The sequence below is a fragment of the Coenobita brevimanus genome, chromosome 93, assembly GCF_032717465.1.
Source record: "Coenobita brevimanus isolate Jiangsu-jjx chromosome 93, ASM3271746v2, whole genome shotgun sequence".
In the NCBI taxonomy this organism is placed as follows: domain Eukaryota; kingdom Metazoa; phylum Arthropoda; class Malacostraca; order Decapoda; family Coenobitidae; genus Coenobita; species Coenobita brevimanus.
This window is the reverse complement of record NC_137046.1, coordinates 29,869,585-29,888,758: the sequence shown is the minus strand read 5'-3', so window position 1 is coordinate 29,888,758 and position 19,174 is coordinate 29,869,585. Positions and strand designations below refer to the sequence as shown.

The window sequence follows — 19,174 nt, the reverse complement described above, 5'->3', positions numbered from 1 at the left end:
GCTTTCAGTGTGCCAACAACCTTCCTTCCCTGCTGTACCCTTTCACGTACTTCATCCCCCAAAGTTCCATCCTTACTCATCACACTACCCAAGTACTTGAATGCACTCACATTCTCCATATCCTCACCATCCAACCTCACTGCACACTCTGTGACTTCATTCCTCTCAAACACCATAACTTTACTTTTGTTTACATTAACTTTCAGCTTCCTCCTCCTACACACTGTCCCAAATTCATTCACCAAACCTTGCAACTCCCATTCATCTTCACTCAACAATACTGTATCATCAGCAAACAGCAACACCGGAAGCTTCCAAATCTCACCCTCATTCATTAGGGCCACCCCGACATCCACTGCCCTACCTTGTACCTCCTTTACGACCCCATCCATATATATATTAAACAGCCATGGAGACATTACACACCCCTGTTTCAGTCCCACACTGAGATCAAAGAACTCACTCAGCTCTCCATCCACTCGCACCGTAGCCCTAGCTCCCTCGTACATACTCTTCACAGCACTCAACAATTTCCCCTCCACTCCATATATTCTTAATACCTTCCACCTACTGTGTTAAAAGAAATGTAATTCTGTTATGTGTAATTACATTTCTAATAGTGTAAGTCTCAGCATGGAGTTTGTACCTGTGGTTGAGTTCCTATTGAACCCTGCATCTCGAGGATGTTTTATTTGTCTTGTATTCTGTCTTATGTTAATTATTTTCTTCATCTGAGAGGCACCTCAGCGTGAAATTATTAAAATGATGTTTATATGACAGGCCTCCAAACTTGTGGCAACACATTCTGTTACCCATTTAGTTGAACCTTCCAGAGTTGATGATTGATAGTCACATCTGTTTTAGATGTATTGATTGCATTATGTATTATTCACCTCCAAATTACTTTCAGTTTGGAAGAAATAGAGATACACTGTTGTTATTCATGGTAAGAGATTGTTGCATCACTGTTTTCAAACTACAGGAAATCAACTTGTCTGGATGATGGAGATGTTGCAATATCCTTGGCTAATGTTGGAGCCCTAGAAGATGAGGGTGTTTCAAGGAGCCAGCATGGCAGTGAAGGTGTGTGTCATGTCACATAAGTTTAAATGATAAGCGTAATATAGGTGTACCTTAAGGTAATCTTATGTAGAAACTGATCTCCAGCTTTTGAAAAAAAAAAAAAAAAAAAAAAAAAAATCACTTAACCATTTACATATCATTTATGCAAGTTATCATTTTAGGGAAGACACTTTATGATTTTGAAGCATAATGTGTTTGTAAAATGTATTTTTACAAATTCCATCTTTACATCAGTGGCAACCATCATCTACTCATTTGATGTAGTGCTGTCTATTTCTTCCCTCACCTTTATCATTATTTTTCTGTCTGCCCTGCTCTCTTCCTATTTCTCCCATCCTTCCTATCACTTTTTATTCTGCTTTCCACTTCAGGTGGCACTACACTGAGTGTCAAGCGTAATGGTTTTGTGTAACCCAAGAAACCATCTACAACACTGGGTGGTGACCACGTAACCAGATAATGGGGTGAAGTGGAGCCTCCTATGGTGCCCTTGTTAACTGAATGGAGAGATGCAAATGAGGTGTTCATCCAGAACCAGGCCCCCACACACTTTCCTGCATCTTGCAGTGGCAAGATGTCTGCTGTAAGGGAACCTTGGTTCACTGGATGGAACAGCCCTGCAGGGGTGGTTGTTTGCCTGTGGTTAATGATTCTGCCTGGCCAGCCAGAACAGGGTTATTCAGCTGCGACATTATGCAATAGACATAGATTGTGGGACCAATATGTTAACCTAGGGTAATGAATTTGCATATGAGATCATTGAAGTCCATTGTATAGGAGCTGCTATGTTAATGTTATCTTCAGCCTGAATTCTCCCTTTCCCCATAAGACCCTTTTTAGGATAAACAACCATGCCAATGTGCTTTCAAAAGACATCCTAATACAGTATATTAATTCACTGACACTTAACCATTTACATATCATTTATGCAAGTTATCATTTTAGGGAAGACACTTTATGATTTTGAAGCATAATGTGTTTGTAAAATGTATTTTTACAAATTCCATCTTTACATCAGTGGCAACCATCATCTACTCATTTGATGTAGTGCTGTCTATTTCTTCCCTCACCTTTATCATTATTTTTCTGTCTGCCCTGCTCTCTTCCTATTTCTCCCATCCTTCCTATCACTTTTTATTCTGCTTTCCACTTCAGGTGGCACTACACTGAGTGTCAAGCGTAATGGTTTTGTGTAACCCAAGAAACCATCTACAACACTGGGTGGTGACCACGTAACCAGATAATGGGGTGAAGTGGAGCCTCCTATGGTGCCCTTGTTAACTGAATGGAGAGATGCAAATGAGGTGTTCATCCAGAACCAGGCCCCCACACACTTTCCTGCATCTTGCAGTGGCAAGATGTCTGCTGTAAGGGAACCTTGGTTCACTGGATGGAACAGCCCTGCAGGGGTGGTTGTTTGCCTGTGGTTAATGATTCTGCCTGGCCAGCCAGAACAGGGTTATTCAGCTGCGACATTATGCAATAGACATAGATTGTGGGACCAATATGTTAACCTAGGGTAATGAATTTGCATATGAGATCATTGAAGTCCATTGTATAGGAGCTGCTATGTTAATGTTATCTTCAGCCTGAATTCTCCCTTTCCCCATAAGACCCTTTTTAGGATAAACAACCATGCCAATGTGCTTTCAAAAGACATCCTAATACAGTATATTAATTCACTGACATAAGACTGTGTCATTAGAAAGGTATAAAACAAGTTATGCATTCATCTTCACAGACAATAACAGTTGGCTTGGTGTTAATGAGGAAACTGAAGCTGAGTAGTTGGGGTTGGGGCTGGCTTCCAATTCCCCTGCACCTCCACTAGGTGATGCAAATGGCAGGAAAACCCTCATATCCATTAGTGGTGGCAATGGGGAGGTTTTTACAGTGATGACTCATTGGTCCTGAGTCATTTGTAGGAGAGAGGATGATGGAACTGATTGTGGCAGTGGTGGGAGGTGAGCTGTGATAAATCACTTAAGCTGACTGTTAAGTTGTCAGTGGTTCACTTAAAGAGTGCAAGATGGTCTATTCTTATACTGAATCAGTTTTTACAGTGGAAAAAAATTTTGAGAGGGATTATGTGGAACATGCATGCCCACACATACTACCAGATATACAAACATCAGAAAAAGAAATACAGGAGGAGCTAAGTAAATTAGACAAAGGAAAAGCAAATGGTCCTGATGAAAATTCATGTTGGATGCTACGTGAATGTGCAGAGGAGTTAAGTAAACCATTATTTTTAATTTTCAAGAAATCCTTGAGTCAAGGTAAACTACCTGATATTTGGAAGAAAGCAAACATTGTTCCCTTATTCAAGAAAGGGATTAGACAAAATCCACTAAACTACCGACCGGTATCACTAACCAGTGTTGTAAGCAAGGTATTAGAAAAGCTTATAAGAAAAGCTTGGGTAAATCACCTAGAAGAACACAGTATGATAACAGCAAGACAGTTTGGTTTCAGAAAAGGAAAATCATGTGCTACTAATCTGTTGAGCTACTATGACAGAGTAACAGACACATTACAGGAAAGAGAAGGATGGGTGGACAGTATCTATTTAGATTTCAAGAAAGCATTTGACACAGGACCATACCAAAGACTTTTGTGGAAACTGTACCATCAAGGAGGAATTCGAGGCAATCTATATTGTTGGATGCAAGATTTTCTCATGAAAAGAAAAATGAGAACAGTACTAAGGGGAAATTACTCATGATGGAAAGAAGTGACTAGTGGAGTACCACAGGGCTCAATGCTGGCACCAATCATGTTTTTAGTGTGTATAAATGATATAGACAGTAACACTGGAAATGAAAGCTATCTAAATGAGTTTGCAGATGATGCAAAAATACAAAGGAGAATTACTGACACAGACTCTTGTAAAGAGCTACAAGAAGAATTAAATAAACTTCATGAATGGAGTAATACATGGCAAATAGAATTCAATGTGGACAAGCGTCATGTAATCAAGTTTGGTAAAAGTGGAAAAAGACCTGATTGGGATTATACATTAGGAAATAAAACCCTACACACATCAGCAAGCGAGAAGGACCTAGTCAATAACAGACTATCTCCGGCTGACCACATAAGTGAGAAGGTACGGAATACGTTTACACTTCTTGCCAATATGAGAATAGCGTTTACATACATAAATTAAGACATGCTGAGAAAGATAATATCATTAATCAGACCAACCCTGGAGTATGCATTAGTAGTCTGGAGTCCTCATCTCAAAAAACACATAGACAAGATTGAAAAAGTTCAAAGGGCCGCTACAAGATGGGTACCAAGCTTAAGGGATCTAAGCTACGAAGAAAGGCTAAATAAACTGAATCTACCAACACTACAGGAGAGAAGGAAAAGAGGTGACATGATTATGCTATATAAATGCATATCAGGGAAGGAGAAAATAGACATAAATGATTACTTAATCTATAGGGAAGCATCAGCAAGAGAACACTGCAAAAAACTGCAGAAAAAGAGAGGTGATAAAGACGTAAGGAAATTTAGTTTCCCAAATAGAGCAATTGATCAGTGGAATGCACTACCGAATGAAATAGTGTGTGCCAAAACAATTCACAAATTTAAGGATATGTATGATAAATATGGTTTAAGACACGGGACAATACGAGCTTGACTCATTCCTGTAAAGATACAATTAGGTAAGAACACACACATGCACACACACACTGTGTGTGTGTGTTGGGACCAAGAGCTCCAGGACCTTGTGCAGGAGTTTTTCCTGACACATCATGTAAAAGAAAACACCAGAAAAAGAGGACTTGATGTACCATCAGTACTTGATCTTATATTTACGGGGCAAGAAAATGATATTGACAATATTATGTATCACCCTCCATTCGGCAAAAGTGACCATGTAGTATTAAATTACAACTTTTGGTTTGCATATGACATAGTTAATAGTAATTAAAGCTACAAAAAGAGCCTTAACTAGAAAAAGGGTAAGTATCATGACCTAAAAAAAAATACTTCCTAGAAATAGATTTGGAAAAAGATCTTAGAGGACAAGATTTAAATGTCATGTATAGAAAATTCTGTGAACTTTATGAAATAGGAATCCAAAATTACATCCCTTGGCACAAAGAGGCAGAAAAGAAAATAAAGAAATGGTTTAATGAAGAACATAAAAGAGAAGAAAAATAAGATTTGTTATGGAATTGATACAGAAGAAACAATAGTGAGAAGGCATATAACAACTATAAACAGGCAAGAAACAAATACACAAGAGTAAGGAAAGAAGCCCAAAAACAGTTTGAGGAGGACATCATAAACACAAGTGGTGAGCAACCGAAGCTATTTTACAGCTACATACAAAGCAAAATCAAAGTAAAAGATAAAATACAATCCATTATGGATGAAGGAATCACCTATACACAAGAGAAAGATATTTGTGAAGCACTAAATAAGAACTTCTGATCAGTTTTTACAGAAGAAAATAATTTTGAGAGGAATGATATGGAACATGCATGCCCAAACATATTACGAGATATACAGATATCAGAAAAAGAAATGCAAGAGAAGTTAAGTAAATTAGACAAAGGAAAAGCAAATGGTCCAGATGAAATTTCATGTTGGATGCTACATGAATGTGCAAAGGAGTTAAGTGGACCATTATCCATAATATTCAGGGAATCTTTGGGTCAGTTTAAACTACCTGATATTTGGAAGAAAGCAAACATTGTTCACTTATTCAAGAAAGGGAATAGACAAAATCCACTCATCTGCCGACCAGTATCACTAACCAATGTTGTAAGTAAGATACTGGAAAAGCTGATAAGAAAAGTTTGGCCAAACCATCTAGAAGAACACAGTATGATAACAGAAAGGCAATTTGGTTTCAGAAAGGGAAAATCATGTGTTACTAATCTGTTGAGCTACTGTACTATGATAAAGTTGCAGAAACATAACAGAAAAGAGAAGGATGGGTGGACAGTATCTATCTAGATTTCAAGAAAGCATTTGACAGAGTACTGCACCAAAGACATAGGAAACTGTACCATCAAGGAGAAATCCATGGCAAACAATACTGTTGGGTGCAAGGTTTTCTCAGAAAAAGGGAAATGAGAACAGTACTAAGAGGAAATTACTCATCATTGAGGGAAGTGACTAGTGGAGTTCCACAGGGTTCGGTGTCGGCACCAATTATGTTTTTAGTGTATATAAATGATACAGATAGTAACATTGGAAATGAAAGCTATTTAAATATGTTTGCTGATGATGCAAAAATACAAAGGAGAAGTACTAACACAGACTCTTGTAAAGAGCTACAAGAAGAATTTAATAAACTTCATGAATGGAGTAATACTTGGCAAATGGAAGTCATTGTGGACAAGTGTCATGTAATCAAGTTTGGTAAAAATGGGAAAAGACCAGATTGGAATTATAAGTTAGGAAGTAAAACCCTACACTTATCAGAAAGAGAGAAGGACTTAGGTGTGATTATCAATAACAGACTATCTCCGGCTGACCACATAAGTGAGAAGGTACAGAACATGTATATATACATTCCTTGCGAATATGATAATAACATTCACATACATAAATGAAGACATGCTGAGGAAGATAACGTCTTTGATCAGACCAACCCTGGAGTATGCATCAGTAGTCTGGAATCCTCATCTCAAGAAACACATAGATAAGATTGAAAAAGTTCAAAGGGCCGCTAGAAGATCGGTACCAAGCTTAAGGAGTGTACGCTGTGAAGAAAGATTGGAAAAACTATATCTGCCAACACTACAGGAGAAGGAAAAGAGGAGACATGATTATGCTGTATAAATGCATATCAGGGAAGGAGAAAATAGACATAAATGAATATACTGTATAACCTATGGGGAAGCATCAGCAAGAGGACACTGCAAAAAACTGCATAAATAGAGAGATGATAAAGATGTAAGAAAATTTAGTTTCCCAAATAGGGCAATTGATCAGTGGAATGCACTACCAAATGAAATAGTGTGTGCCAAAATAGTTCATAAAGTTAAGGATATGTATGATAAAAATGGTTTAAGACACTGGACAGTACGAGCTTGACTCACTCCTGTAGAGATACAGTTAGGTAAGAACACACACACACACACACACACACACACATACACACACTGCAAAAAACTGCATAAGAAGAGAGGTGATAAAGACGTAAGGAAATTCAGTTTCCCAAACAGAGCAGTTGATCAATGGAATGCACTACCGAATGAAATAGTGTGTGCCAAAACAATTCACAAATTTAAGGGTATGTACGATAAATATGGTTTAAGACACGGGACAATATGAGCTTGACTCATTCCTGTAAAGATACAATTAGGTAAGTACAATTAGGTAAGGTAGGTAAGTACACACACACACACACACACACACACACACACACACACACACACACACACACACACACACACACACACACACACACACACACACACACGGGCTGACTGACTGACTGGCTTTGTGATTCTCCATGGGGTAACTGACTGACTCTGCTGATGTGATCCTCATTTAGTGCGTTGTCTCAGTGTCGCGGGCTTTCATATGGTTCCTCCCTTTATAATTCAGCTGCCCAGACCTCAGAAGTTGTCTGTTGTCTGTCCAGAACACAGTGTTGTTTCACCTCACACAGAGTCTCAAGTGATGCCTCTCTTCATCCATCCCATGGAGTTGGACTGTCGGCCTCTTCATTGCATTTCTGCCCTTCCCTCCAGCCACCCAGTCTCCCTCCCATTACTGCCTCCCCATGGTCCTTTGCCAACCCATGGACTGGCCTTGTGTGCAGTTATCCTTCATTCTCTGCAGCATCCAGGCCTACCACACCGTGTCTCTAGACTTTGCCTAACCTGCCCCAGTGGCCTCTCTGCTCCCTGTCACCCCATCGATGGATTTGTCTGTGATTATATCCCCATATTTCACGATGTCCTGACTGTGGAATTCGTACCTATCCTCCGAGCCCTTGAGAGTGAACAGACCTTCCTCCTCCCCCAACTGGTGGTTTGATATACATCAAGCCCTTGTTTTTTGACCGATCGTTATTTGACAATTCATTGTTTCGACTTTTATAAATCTATACACTCTTCTGTTGTTCAAAGTGGTTATCCCCGCCATTTTGACAGTTCATACAGCACGCTGCCAGACAGACCAGTTAAGCTGCCTCAGTCTCCTGCGCTCTGTCCTGCTGATTGGTTGCCTCTTCATCCGTCTGCATTGTTTTTTGGCCCTGTGGAATACTACATCACCACCAGGGCTCCACCCAAGACCCCTACTATTACCCCTGTCAAGCGCAGTCATGTGCTCGCCACCCTGAGTGGGGGTTTTGCCATTGCATGGTTGGGTGACGAATTGACAATTGCTCCAGTGATTAATGAATGCCCTTAATGCACAATACTGTTTTGGTGCCAGTTTTACGGAATGCATATCTTAGTTTGCGCAAGGTTAGGTAGGGTATAATCATTTGGGGGTCCTGTGGGTGAAGCCCCCAGTTAGGTTTTCAACGCTTCCAGTTAGGCGTCCACTGCTATTTATGGTTTTTAATTGAATACATTTGAGTTTGTTTCGTGTGGTGACGTCATGTCCAGTCAGCGGGATTGGCGATAAACACACTATCGAAGGCAGATATTGCTAAGTAGGTATATTTTGTTTGCTCTGCAATATTTTTTTTATCAAAAATCAAATGTCAGTCGTCTGAGATGTATGTAGTAATAAAATAATTTTCTTTGAGAATGTAAGTCTATAAGAAAACAGCTCAGATCCCTGTGTAACTTTCATTCATACTTCCTGGTATTTTTTCCATCTTTATTGAATTTTTCTTATTGTTAAAGGTGGTCGGGAATCTAACCTCCCTATTTCTTAACAATCTGATGCAAAAAATTGGTTTGTTATTCGACCAAGTCATTATTCCCACTTTTTATGGAATACATCCCTGTCAAATGGTGGGAGAGAGGTGTGCTGACTGATCTTACGTACTCTTTTACTCCTCTCAGATCATCCATTGACTTGTGTCAGGCTGGTCCATCCCATTTTGGAGTACCTGTTTCTCCTTGCCCCTGGCAATTCTGCCTTCAAATGATTCCCTCATATGTAGGCATGCATGGTAATGAAGTTGCTGACACAGTAGGAAGGCAGGCGCTGACCTGGCACGTTGTTCTCTGTGGCTCCTAATACAGTCACAATCCTTAATCTTGCACACAGTGCCTGCATGCTCAGGAATGCAGGACAACAGGTGTTCTGGAACTGTCTTCGTCTTTCTGTATTTCCAAGTGCCTATGACATCCAGCCATTCAAACACAGTGTGTCCAGGCATCTCAAAATGAACAGATCTTGAATTTGGTTCTCTGTTTTCTCTTAATTTTTTCTCTGAGGGAACAGTCTTGTAGGCTTCTAGCCCCAGGTTCCTTCTTCCTCACATAAAAAAAAAAAAAAGACTAAAAAAAAATATATGACTACCCTCGCTTCCTTCTACCTAGTGCGTTTTTGCACTAACTCCCCTGCACAAATCCTTGAGTTCACCGCCCATTCAGGATGTTGATGTTGCTCTCACCTGGTTGCAATTGAACCATATGGACCTCACAAGTCACCTATACCAGATGAGTATAATACCACCCTTTGTGTCAGTGGTGTCCCTGGGTCAGACCATAAAACATTTCATGTAGTGCCTGAGATTCTGCCCCCTCTGCACACTTTTGCGAGACTGCCTGGCATGTATTGGAATTTTCAACTTCATTTCACATCCTCTTGGGGGGAGGGAATAGTGTTGGGGACCCTCAGTTGCAGCAGCATGTTATACGGTACACGTCTGACTTTATCTGTAAATCTAGGCAGCTTTCTTGCATTTAACTTGAGGCTCTAATGAGTTTGCATCAGAAGGGCATTGGGCTGTTGTTTTGGCTGCATCCCTCAAGCCCACAAAGAAGAAGAAGAAGAGAAGATCTCTGGGAATAATAAACTGAAATGGTCAGCTTCCTAAAGTCCACTAGATTCACGTGCACATGAACCTGGAGCCATAGCAACACCTGTGTGTCTATTCTTTTATCAGCATCTTCATCTCAAGTTTTCTTTATGGTCATTCAGTAACTTTGATTGTTGACAGTTACACTTCTAAAGTTCCCAGTGGTGGTGGTCTCCAGGGTTTTATCCTGTCGCCTAACCTTCCTTCAATTCTTCAGTGAGTTTTTGAACTGTACTTCTAGCCCTGTCTACTCATATGCTGATGACTCCATGCTTCTCATTTCCACTTTCTTGTTGTAGTGCCCATGGCAACAACTACCACAAATTATGGAGTGAGGCTGTGGTACATGTAGTTTCCAACATGTGTCTTATTTCTGATTAGGGCAAAAGAAACCTTGCTTTCTGTAATACCTTAGAAACTCAGTTCCGTAAAATCTCAACTTACCACACTCTTTCACATGCATAGCTTCTTTTTCAAAAGTTAATATGATGATGATGAATAGCTAAATCCTTCACAAATTTTTGTGGAGTTTATGAGGGAATATATTCTGATCATAATATTTCAGCCCTGTTGTCCACAGTGGGAAGAGCCCGAAAGGAGCAGAAGTCTGAGAATGAGCGTGAGATGGAGATAGATTCGGAAATCATTCTGAAGAGAACTCCAGGTTACCAATTCTCCTTGCCTGACCAGTGCAAGGCTATGTTTGGCAGAGATTTTTACCCTGCGCTTACCAAATTTGTAAGTTGATGTTCAGTCACAGTTCTGTGTGAGATGTACACTCGATCAAAAAATTATCTTTACAACTTTCCACATTTTGAGACAGTGAATGAAATGTATGAAAATATTTTCCAGTAACTACTCGTAGTTGTACATGCCCAGTATTTTAGCCAGTGCGACATGAAGAAAGAACTTGATCCAACGTAGGACGTAAATACTGCAGTTCATTCAGAAATATTCACCTAAACAAAATATGCGATAAGCAGCAGTGCTCATTGTGAAACCCGTTGTCACCTGTGTAGGGATGGATTTTTGATAGAGTGTACAAGATTGTGTCGTTTTTAGAAAATGAATAGATACATAGGGAATGGTGAAAAGAATACTGCCCATTTAGCCCTTCTCTGAATGCTGTAAAAGATGACCAAGTTAGAGGAGCTTGGCAACCACCCCTCCTTGCATTGGTAATGGATTATGCCGCAAGGAACTTCATTTTTCTTATTATTTAGAGGAGATTGCAAATGAAACTTTTCTCTCTGAGTCCTGTTGTAAAACCTATAAGCCCAAGTGATAGGACAAAGCATGAACCAGGCATGGTGCTTGAAGTAAGTTTGAAGTCAGACTAAAGCCTAATTTGTTCAAAAATGATTGCAAAAATAAGGCATGAACCTCTTGCAAGCCAATCAAGGCTCCCAAGCTCAAGCCACATCTGAGGGTGTGAGTATTGCCAACCAGGTACAGGAATACTTCACTTAACATTAGGTATGGATTGCAATAACAAATGTATTGTTGATTATATTAGCATTAGGTAGGTTACATGTATAACATGGCATCAGTGAGAACAGATTACCAGACATACCAAAGTGGACCCCTGGGGAATATTTGTAACCAGCCCAAGTCCAAAAGCTGAACAATGTTTATTACCAACCAGAAAACACTACCAGTTGATGATCATTGTGCTTGAAGCCCTCTAATGTTATTTCAGAAGTGGACTCCCATGGGAGATATATGCTGATGACTTGATGTTGATTGCAGAAAACGAAAGGGAGGTTGAGGAAGGATTTAGGAAGTGGCGAGATGGTGTGGGGCACAAGGGCCTGAAAGTAAATGCAGATAAAACAAAGGTGATGGTATCCAGAGTTGGTGGTGGTACTCTCAGTGAAGAGGGAGAGTGGCCATGTGCAGTTTGTCACAAGGGTGTGGGAAGTAATTCCATCTGTCAAGAGGGTGCATAAGAGATGTAGTGGTATTAGAGGTAGACTGCGAGATAATGCTGATTTCATGTATGTGTCGTGTCAGGGAGAGCATGTGGAGATTTTTGTTTTTTTGCAAAAGGATTGATCATGCTGGTGTCTCTTGTGTGTGTGGAAGAGTTTTGTTATTTGAGGGACATGTTATGTGCTGGAGGTCAGGCTGGAGCTAGCTCTGTGGCTAGAGTGAGGAGTGGTTGGAAGAAGGTCAGGGAGGTGTTGTCTCTTGTGGCCCCGAGAGGGTTCTTCCTCCATGGTAAGGATCTTTGTATGTGACGTGTTAGGAGTGTAATATATGGTAGTGAGACCTGGGCATTTAAGGGAGAGGATATTTGCAGGTTAAAAACATACAGAAATGACAGTGATTAGGTGGATGTTCAGATTATCCTCACGTGCGAGGCCTTGGTGGGCTAGGTTTATGATGGAAGAGTTAAGAGGATGGATGGGACTGCAGTGTATTGGTGTTGTGGTTAGGAGAGGCAGATTGAGATGGTTTGGGCATGTGGAGAGGATGGGTGATGACAATTGGATGCAGAAAGTGAGAGGTATTAATGTTGGGGATAGGGCTGCGACAGGCAGACCAAAAAAGATCTAGGCCAAGGGAATGTGACCTCTGGGATAAGGGACTGAATAGGGAGGCTGTCATAGATTATGCTGCACGAAGAGCCACCATTAGGTGACCAAGGCTGATGCATGCAAGCATCTTGGAGCCTTTATAAATGAAATGGATGAAATGAGAACTCCCAGTTACCAATGGGTGCTGGAAAGATTAATAATAGTTGTTGTACTTTTCACACATCTCACCCAATTTTTGTCACTTTACAGCTCAGACAACATTAATTATCATTGAATCAGTAATTGTACAGTAATGCACAGATCTTACTGAAGAAAATAATCATCCCATGACTTTCTTGACTTTTTTTTGTGGATAAGTATACCAGCACCAAATACACTAGCCTTTAGTGTAGTTTGAGATAATTTTGCAAAATTATTTGTTAAATGATCTCAAAATATGCTTTAAACAAGTAATATTTTATGGCTGGTGAATTTGGGGGGCACTAAAAAGCATTTTTAAGCCACTTCATAGTTAAATTATTTCTCTGGAAGCCCCTTTTATAAGGATTAGACAACTTTACAGAAATTTGTTTCTTGCAGGTTGCTTTGTACTATAATCTCACAAAAGATGAGGGATTATTGTATGTCTCACTATGACTTAAAGTGAGAGCTTAAGGCAGTTTTGTGGTTGATGCCAAGCATTCGTTACTACATCATTATTTCTCTCTCTCTCTCTCTCTCTCTCTCTCAGTCACATTAACCGATAGGATTGCTGAACTAATACGTTGCCGATATTTGCATTTTTTTCGATACTGAACCGATACCGATATTTGCTGTCGATATCCAGATATCAGATATGGATGGAAGAAAGATGAAAATTACTGTTACTAAGGATTTTGTTCATTGTTTTGCCTGATTCTGTGTGAAAGAATGTTGTTACTTTGACACTGCCCAGCAGTTTCGTAGTCATACTTTGAATCATTGAAGGTTTATAATAATAAGTGGGTGAGTGGGAAAGGAGAGGAGGAAAAAAGAAAAAGGAAATGAAGTAACCAGCGAGCTGAGAGTGAGGTATACTGTGTACTGGTGGTACATAATGTATAAGTGTGGTGGCCGTGTGGGTTTATGTACATAAATACAGTAGTGTACATTGTCTATCTGTCTGTTGCCAGATATCATAATCCCTTAAGGGGTGGCCACAAACAAATCGCCTCCACGTCGCCCCGTTCCCCACCAATTCACTGCCCTGCTTCCAGCTCACACACCCCCTCTCTCATATACCTCTCCACTCCATCCCTCTATCTCACCCTTGGCCTTCCCGTCCATCTTTCCCCGTCCACCTCACTCACACTCCTTGTCAGTGTCTTACTCTTCATTCTCTCCATGTGGCCAAACCACCTCAATGTGTTTCTCTTAACGCTTCCTATCACATCCACATCCACACCACAATGCTTCTTCACATCCTCATTCATAAATCTGTCTCTCCATGTGAATCCACATGCTCCTCTCAAATAACTCATTTCCACTGCTGTCACTCTTGACTTCTGTCCCTCCAACATTGTCCAAGCGTCACTTCCATAAGTTAGAGTTGGTATCACAATACTGTCTTGCAGTAACTTTTTCACTTCCATGCCCAATTCCCTGTTTCTTATCACTGCTTTCAGGGAACCAGCAACCTTTCTTCCTTGTTGTACCCTTTCAAGCAGTTCACCCTCCAAATTTCCATCCTTACTCATCACACTACCCAAGTACTTAAACGCACTCACACTCTCAAAATAAGTACAAAATGCCCACACCTGTTTATTGTTGTATTCTTTGTTTAGTCATAATATTTAATCACTCTTCTGACTATATTCTTAATAATTAAATGATTTACTGCATATGATAAGGAAGGAGGCAGTAGTTGGGGTCAGTAAGAAGACAGTAACTCTGAGACGAGGGGATGAACGTCAATTGGCAGTTCCTTGAAGCACAGCGTATAAAGTGAAACAACTCTTTAGTTGAGTTGTTGGAAAAACGTTACATATAGATCTTGCCTAGGCTTCATTAGGACAGTCTGTTGTAAGTATGAGGTTTGCAATTTGGTGCTTGTGTGTGTGTATAAATAGATAGAGATAGATAGATATACCGTATATGTAAAGAAAAGACGGTAAATTGAAGAGTGTGAATGTCTTCAGATGATTTGTATGTATGGGTAGTCATATGTAAGCTACTAGTTTTTGTGTGTGTAAATGATGCACAGATTCAAGTAACGCTTCAGAACGAATATTTAACATGTGACCAAGAAGCGTTGCACGCTTCAGCCACAGAACCTCCAATGTCAAACTTTTCAAAATAAATAAGATATACTTGTGTGAAGACTGTCTTAAAATCTAGAAAAGCATAACATTTTTATTGTGTATAATGTGAGGTGGGTGTGCATGCAGAGGTGGATGAGAATGGCAGTGCCCTAGTGGATATTTGTGTAGGGATGGGGTTGGTGATAGCCAATACCCACTTTAGACATGAAATGATCCACAGGTATACGTGGCGAGTGATGAGAAGGGAGAACTGAATGAACGAAAGGCAATGATTGATTATGTGTTTGTGGATGATAGAAGGAAGAGGTGTGTAATGGATGCAAGAGCATACAGAGGTTGGGGGAATGGACTTTCTGACCACCGCATGGTGGAGAAAGTCAAGGTTCAAATGAAATGGAGGAGGAGAAGGGAAGGAGAGGAGGAAGTAGTCCATACAAGGAGGGTAGAAAGGTTGTGAGAGGATGGAAAAAAGGCAGAGTATAAGGGAGATGTGGAGCAGCGATTGGGTAAATATGATTTGGAGCAGATGGGGGACGTGGAAGGTGTATGCACAAGATATTCATGGCATCTTTTCTATCCTTAATGACCTAGAGCAGCTTGTACAGCACCCTACCCATATCCCAGACTGCCTTGGAGAGAGCTCCAACATACGTGACCTCTTCCTTACAGCTAATCCTTCTGCTTACACTGTTAATCTGTTCTCTCCATTGGGCTCCTCCGATCACAACCTCATCACCTTAACCTGTCCTATCACTCCGGTACGGCCTGTGGATCCTCCGGGGAAACGTCGTCTGTTGCATTTTGGAGCCGCGGATTGGAAGGCCCTCAGGCAGTACTTCTTTGATTTTCCCTGGAATGATTATTGCTTCCATGGCCGGGAGCCATCTGGGTGTGTCTTGTGTGTTATGGAGGTTATTCTCTCGGGCATGGAAGCATACATTCCTTTCTCGTATCCTTTGTCTAACGCAAGAATGCCTTGGTTTAATCACGCTTGTTCTAATACTGTCCGCAACAAGGAGAGGGCCTACAAAAGGTACTGGAGCCAACCCACCCCTGAATCACATCATCTTTACGTTTCTGTCCGGAATTGTGCTAAGTCTGTTCTTCTCTCTGCTAAAAATAATTTCATCCGTACTAAATGCTTTCAACACTCCAACTTGAATTCTTCCCGCTCCTTCTGGCACCTTGCCAAAAACCTTTTTAACAACTTTACCTCATCATCCTTCCCTCCTCTTTTGTACTCGGATGGTTCTGTAGCTATTTCTTCTATTGATAAAGCATATCTCTTCACACAGACTTTCTCCTCCAATTCCACCTTAGACGATTCCGGTGCTGTTTCTCCATCACTTCCCCCCTCTGACTTCCTCATGGCTGACATTAAAATGTCTTCAGCTGATGTATTTTCTGCCATCACTGGCCTCAATACTAACAAGGCATATGGGCCTGATGGAGTCCTGCCTGTTGTTTTCAAGAACTGTGCTTCTGTACTTACACCCTTCCTAGGCAAACTCTTTCGCCTTTGTCTGTCAGCTTGTACCTTTCCTTCTTGCTGGAAGTTTGCTCTCATTCAGCCAGTCCCAAAGAAAGGTGACCACTCCCAACCCTCCAACTATCGTCCAGTTGCTTTAACGTCCTGTATTTCAAAAGTTTTCGAGTCAATTCTCAATAGAAAAATTTTAAGGCATCTTTCCTATCATAACCTTTTTTCTGATCGTCAGTACGGGTTCCATCAGGGACGCTCCACTGGTGATCTTCTCACCTACCTTTCAGACTCCTGATCATCCTCCTTTTGGGACTTTGGCGAAAGCTTTGCCATTGCACTTGACATCTCAAAGTCTTTCGATTGAGTCTGGCATAAATCTTTAATTTCCAAACTGCCCTCTTACGGTTTCTATCCTTCTATCTGTGCTTTCATCGCTAGCTTCCTTTCTGGTCGTTCTGTAGCTGCTGTTGTAGACGGCCATCATTCTTCTCCTAGATCTATCAACAGTGGTGTTCCTCAGGGCTCTGTCCTATCACCAATTCTCTTCCTTTTATTCATCAATGACCTTCTAATCTGTACATCTAACCCCCTATCCATTCATAAGCTAATGACTCCACCCTTCACCTTTCCATTCAGTTCCCGCAATGCCCATCTCAGCAGTTACTTCAACAAACAAAGGATGAGGCTATGGCACACCTAATGTCTGACTTGGCTCGTATCTCTGACTGGGGTAAAAATAATCTGGTTGTTTTTAATACATCTAAGACTCAGTTCTTACACCTGTCAACTCGACAAAATCTTCCACAGGTATACCCACTAATGTTTGATAATATTCAGCTTAATCCTACATCATCCTTGAACATGCTTGGGGTTTCATTTGCTCGGGACTTATCTTGGAATGATCATAGAGTTCCAATACCTGGGTACTGTGATAGAAAAGAGAGGAAAATGTGCCGAAGAATTGGAAAGTAGAGTGACACAAGGAAGGAAAGTAGATGGTGCTATGAAGGTCTTGTTAAGAAACAGAGGCTTGAATGTTGCAGCTGCACGAGGCTTGCATGAAGGAGTGTTAGTGCCAGCTTTAACATAAGGATGTGAGACTATGTTGTGGCATGAAAATGAAAAGTCAAGAGTGAGAGCAGTGGAGATGGGCCTACTGGGGAATGTATGTGGAATACAGAGAGTGGATAGGATATGAAATAATGTGATTCATGAAAGATGTGAAGTGAGGAAGTCTGTGGACACCACAATTGAAGAGACTGTACTGAGATGGTATGGTCATGTGGAGAGAATGGACGATAATAGAGTGGTGTAAAATGTATATCTGAGAGAATTTGAAGGAGGGAGGAGGCGAGGTAGGCCAAGGAGAAGATGGAGAGATATGGTGGATGAATATGTGAGGAAGAGAGGTATGGAAGTCGGTGAGGCAAGGGGAATGACAAGAGATCGAGCTGGCTGGATGAATGTTGTGAGAGGATGTTCATGATCAGGGATTTGGCACCCCTTTCTAACGAGACAGGGTCTGGATTTACTCTATTGAATATGTTTTTGTGAAGCTGCAGAATGTGGTGAATGTTTTTGACATATCAGATAGAGCCAGGTTTCCAAGGGCTTGAATGATGAGTGAATGGAAGCATGGCCCATTGGATTGGGCAAACTTGGGCTGTCTTGACATTGCTACTGCTCATCCTTCCCTAGGGTGGGAAAGGAGGTCTGGGTGATGATGATGATGATGATTTATTTTTAGCATGAAGTATCATTGTCTAATTTTTAGCATGTTTTTGCAGAGGACTTACTGTGAAGGTTCATCTTGCATATACCTAAGAGGTACTGTGAAAGTTTTTATGAATCAACTTCACCCACTCTCCTTATCCATTCATCCATCCAAACCTTTACAGACTCATCAGGGGCATAAGAGACCTGGGGCTAGACTAATTAACCAGTGTAGACATTTGAAGTTGATGGTGACCAGGTATCATCCTTTAGTGAGCAAGGAATCCTGTTTATTGTTTATACTGAAACCTTTATGAACCACAGCCAGATGGAGCAACTTTACCTACTAGATTGCCAGGTATCCATTCTTCAGTTACTGTATGTGTTTACCATCCAATGCCATTAATGGTTTTTGGATTACAGGAAACCATCTGGCTAGTCACTTCAAATAACCACCAGAAGGTAACACTAGGTTTTATGCAGCTAATATATTAGCTATGCTCCACTCGTCTGTGGCAATTGTGTAATTGGGTCCCTTCAGCCTGGTATAAAAAGAAAATGTGTGTACCTGAAATGTAGTCTGTCTCCCACTTTTTTTATGACCCCAGCTTTGTAACTGATATGCTTTCTAAAGATATACCCCACTATACGGATGTAAGATGTACATAATACAGATATATGAAAGAAGTTTAAAGCAACAGTTACTGTAGTGGCAGCTACCATCACTTCCACTCCTACAGCTACTATTGCTGTTACCGTACTACTACAGCTATCACTACCACTACTACATCTGCCATCACAAATACTAAAATAGCTACTGTCACTGCCACTACCACAGCTACCATCAGTATTGCCACTGCTATCACAACTACTACATTGGCCACCATCACAAACACTACGGTACTCAGGCTACCATCACTGCCTCTACCACTATTACTACCACATCCACTACCACAACTGTCCTCACTACCATTACCATAGTTTCCATCACTACCTCTACCATATCCATAATTTCTATAGCTAACATCACTACCATTATTACCACTACCATCACTGTCACTGTCACAGCTACACCCACTTCCACTACCACGGTTATCTTCACTCCGACTACTACCAT

The 19,174-nt window shown here is 40.8% G+C and overlaps 1 protein-coding gene across 1 annotated transcript in view; it reads left to right on the top strand.

The window, feature by feature from the left end:
• LOC145412391 (uncharacterized) overlaps window positions 1-19,174 on the top strand; it is a 235,392-nt gene that overhangs the window by 161,302 nt on the left and 54,916 nt on the right. The window contains exons 10-11 of the mRNA XM_080282280.1: window positions 983-1,083; window positions 10,623-10,780. Of these exons, the coding sequence (XP_080138406.1) occupies window positions 983-1,083; window positions 10,623-10,780 (259 nt within the window). The remainder of the gene's footprint in view (window positions 1-982; window positions 1,084-10,622; window positions 10,781-19,174) is intronic.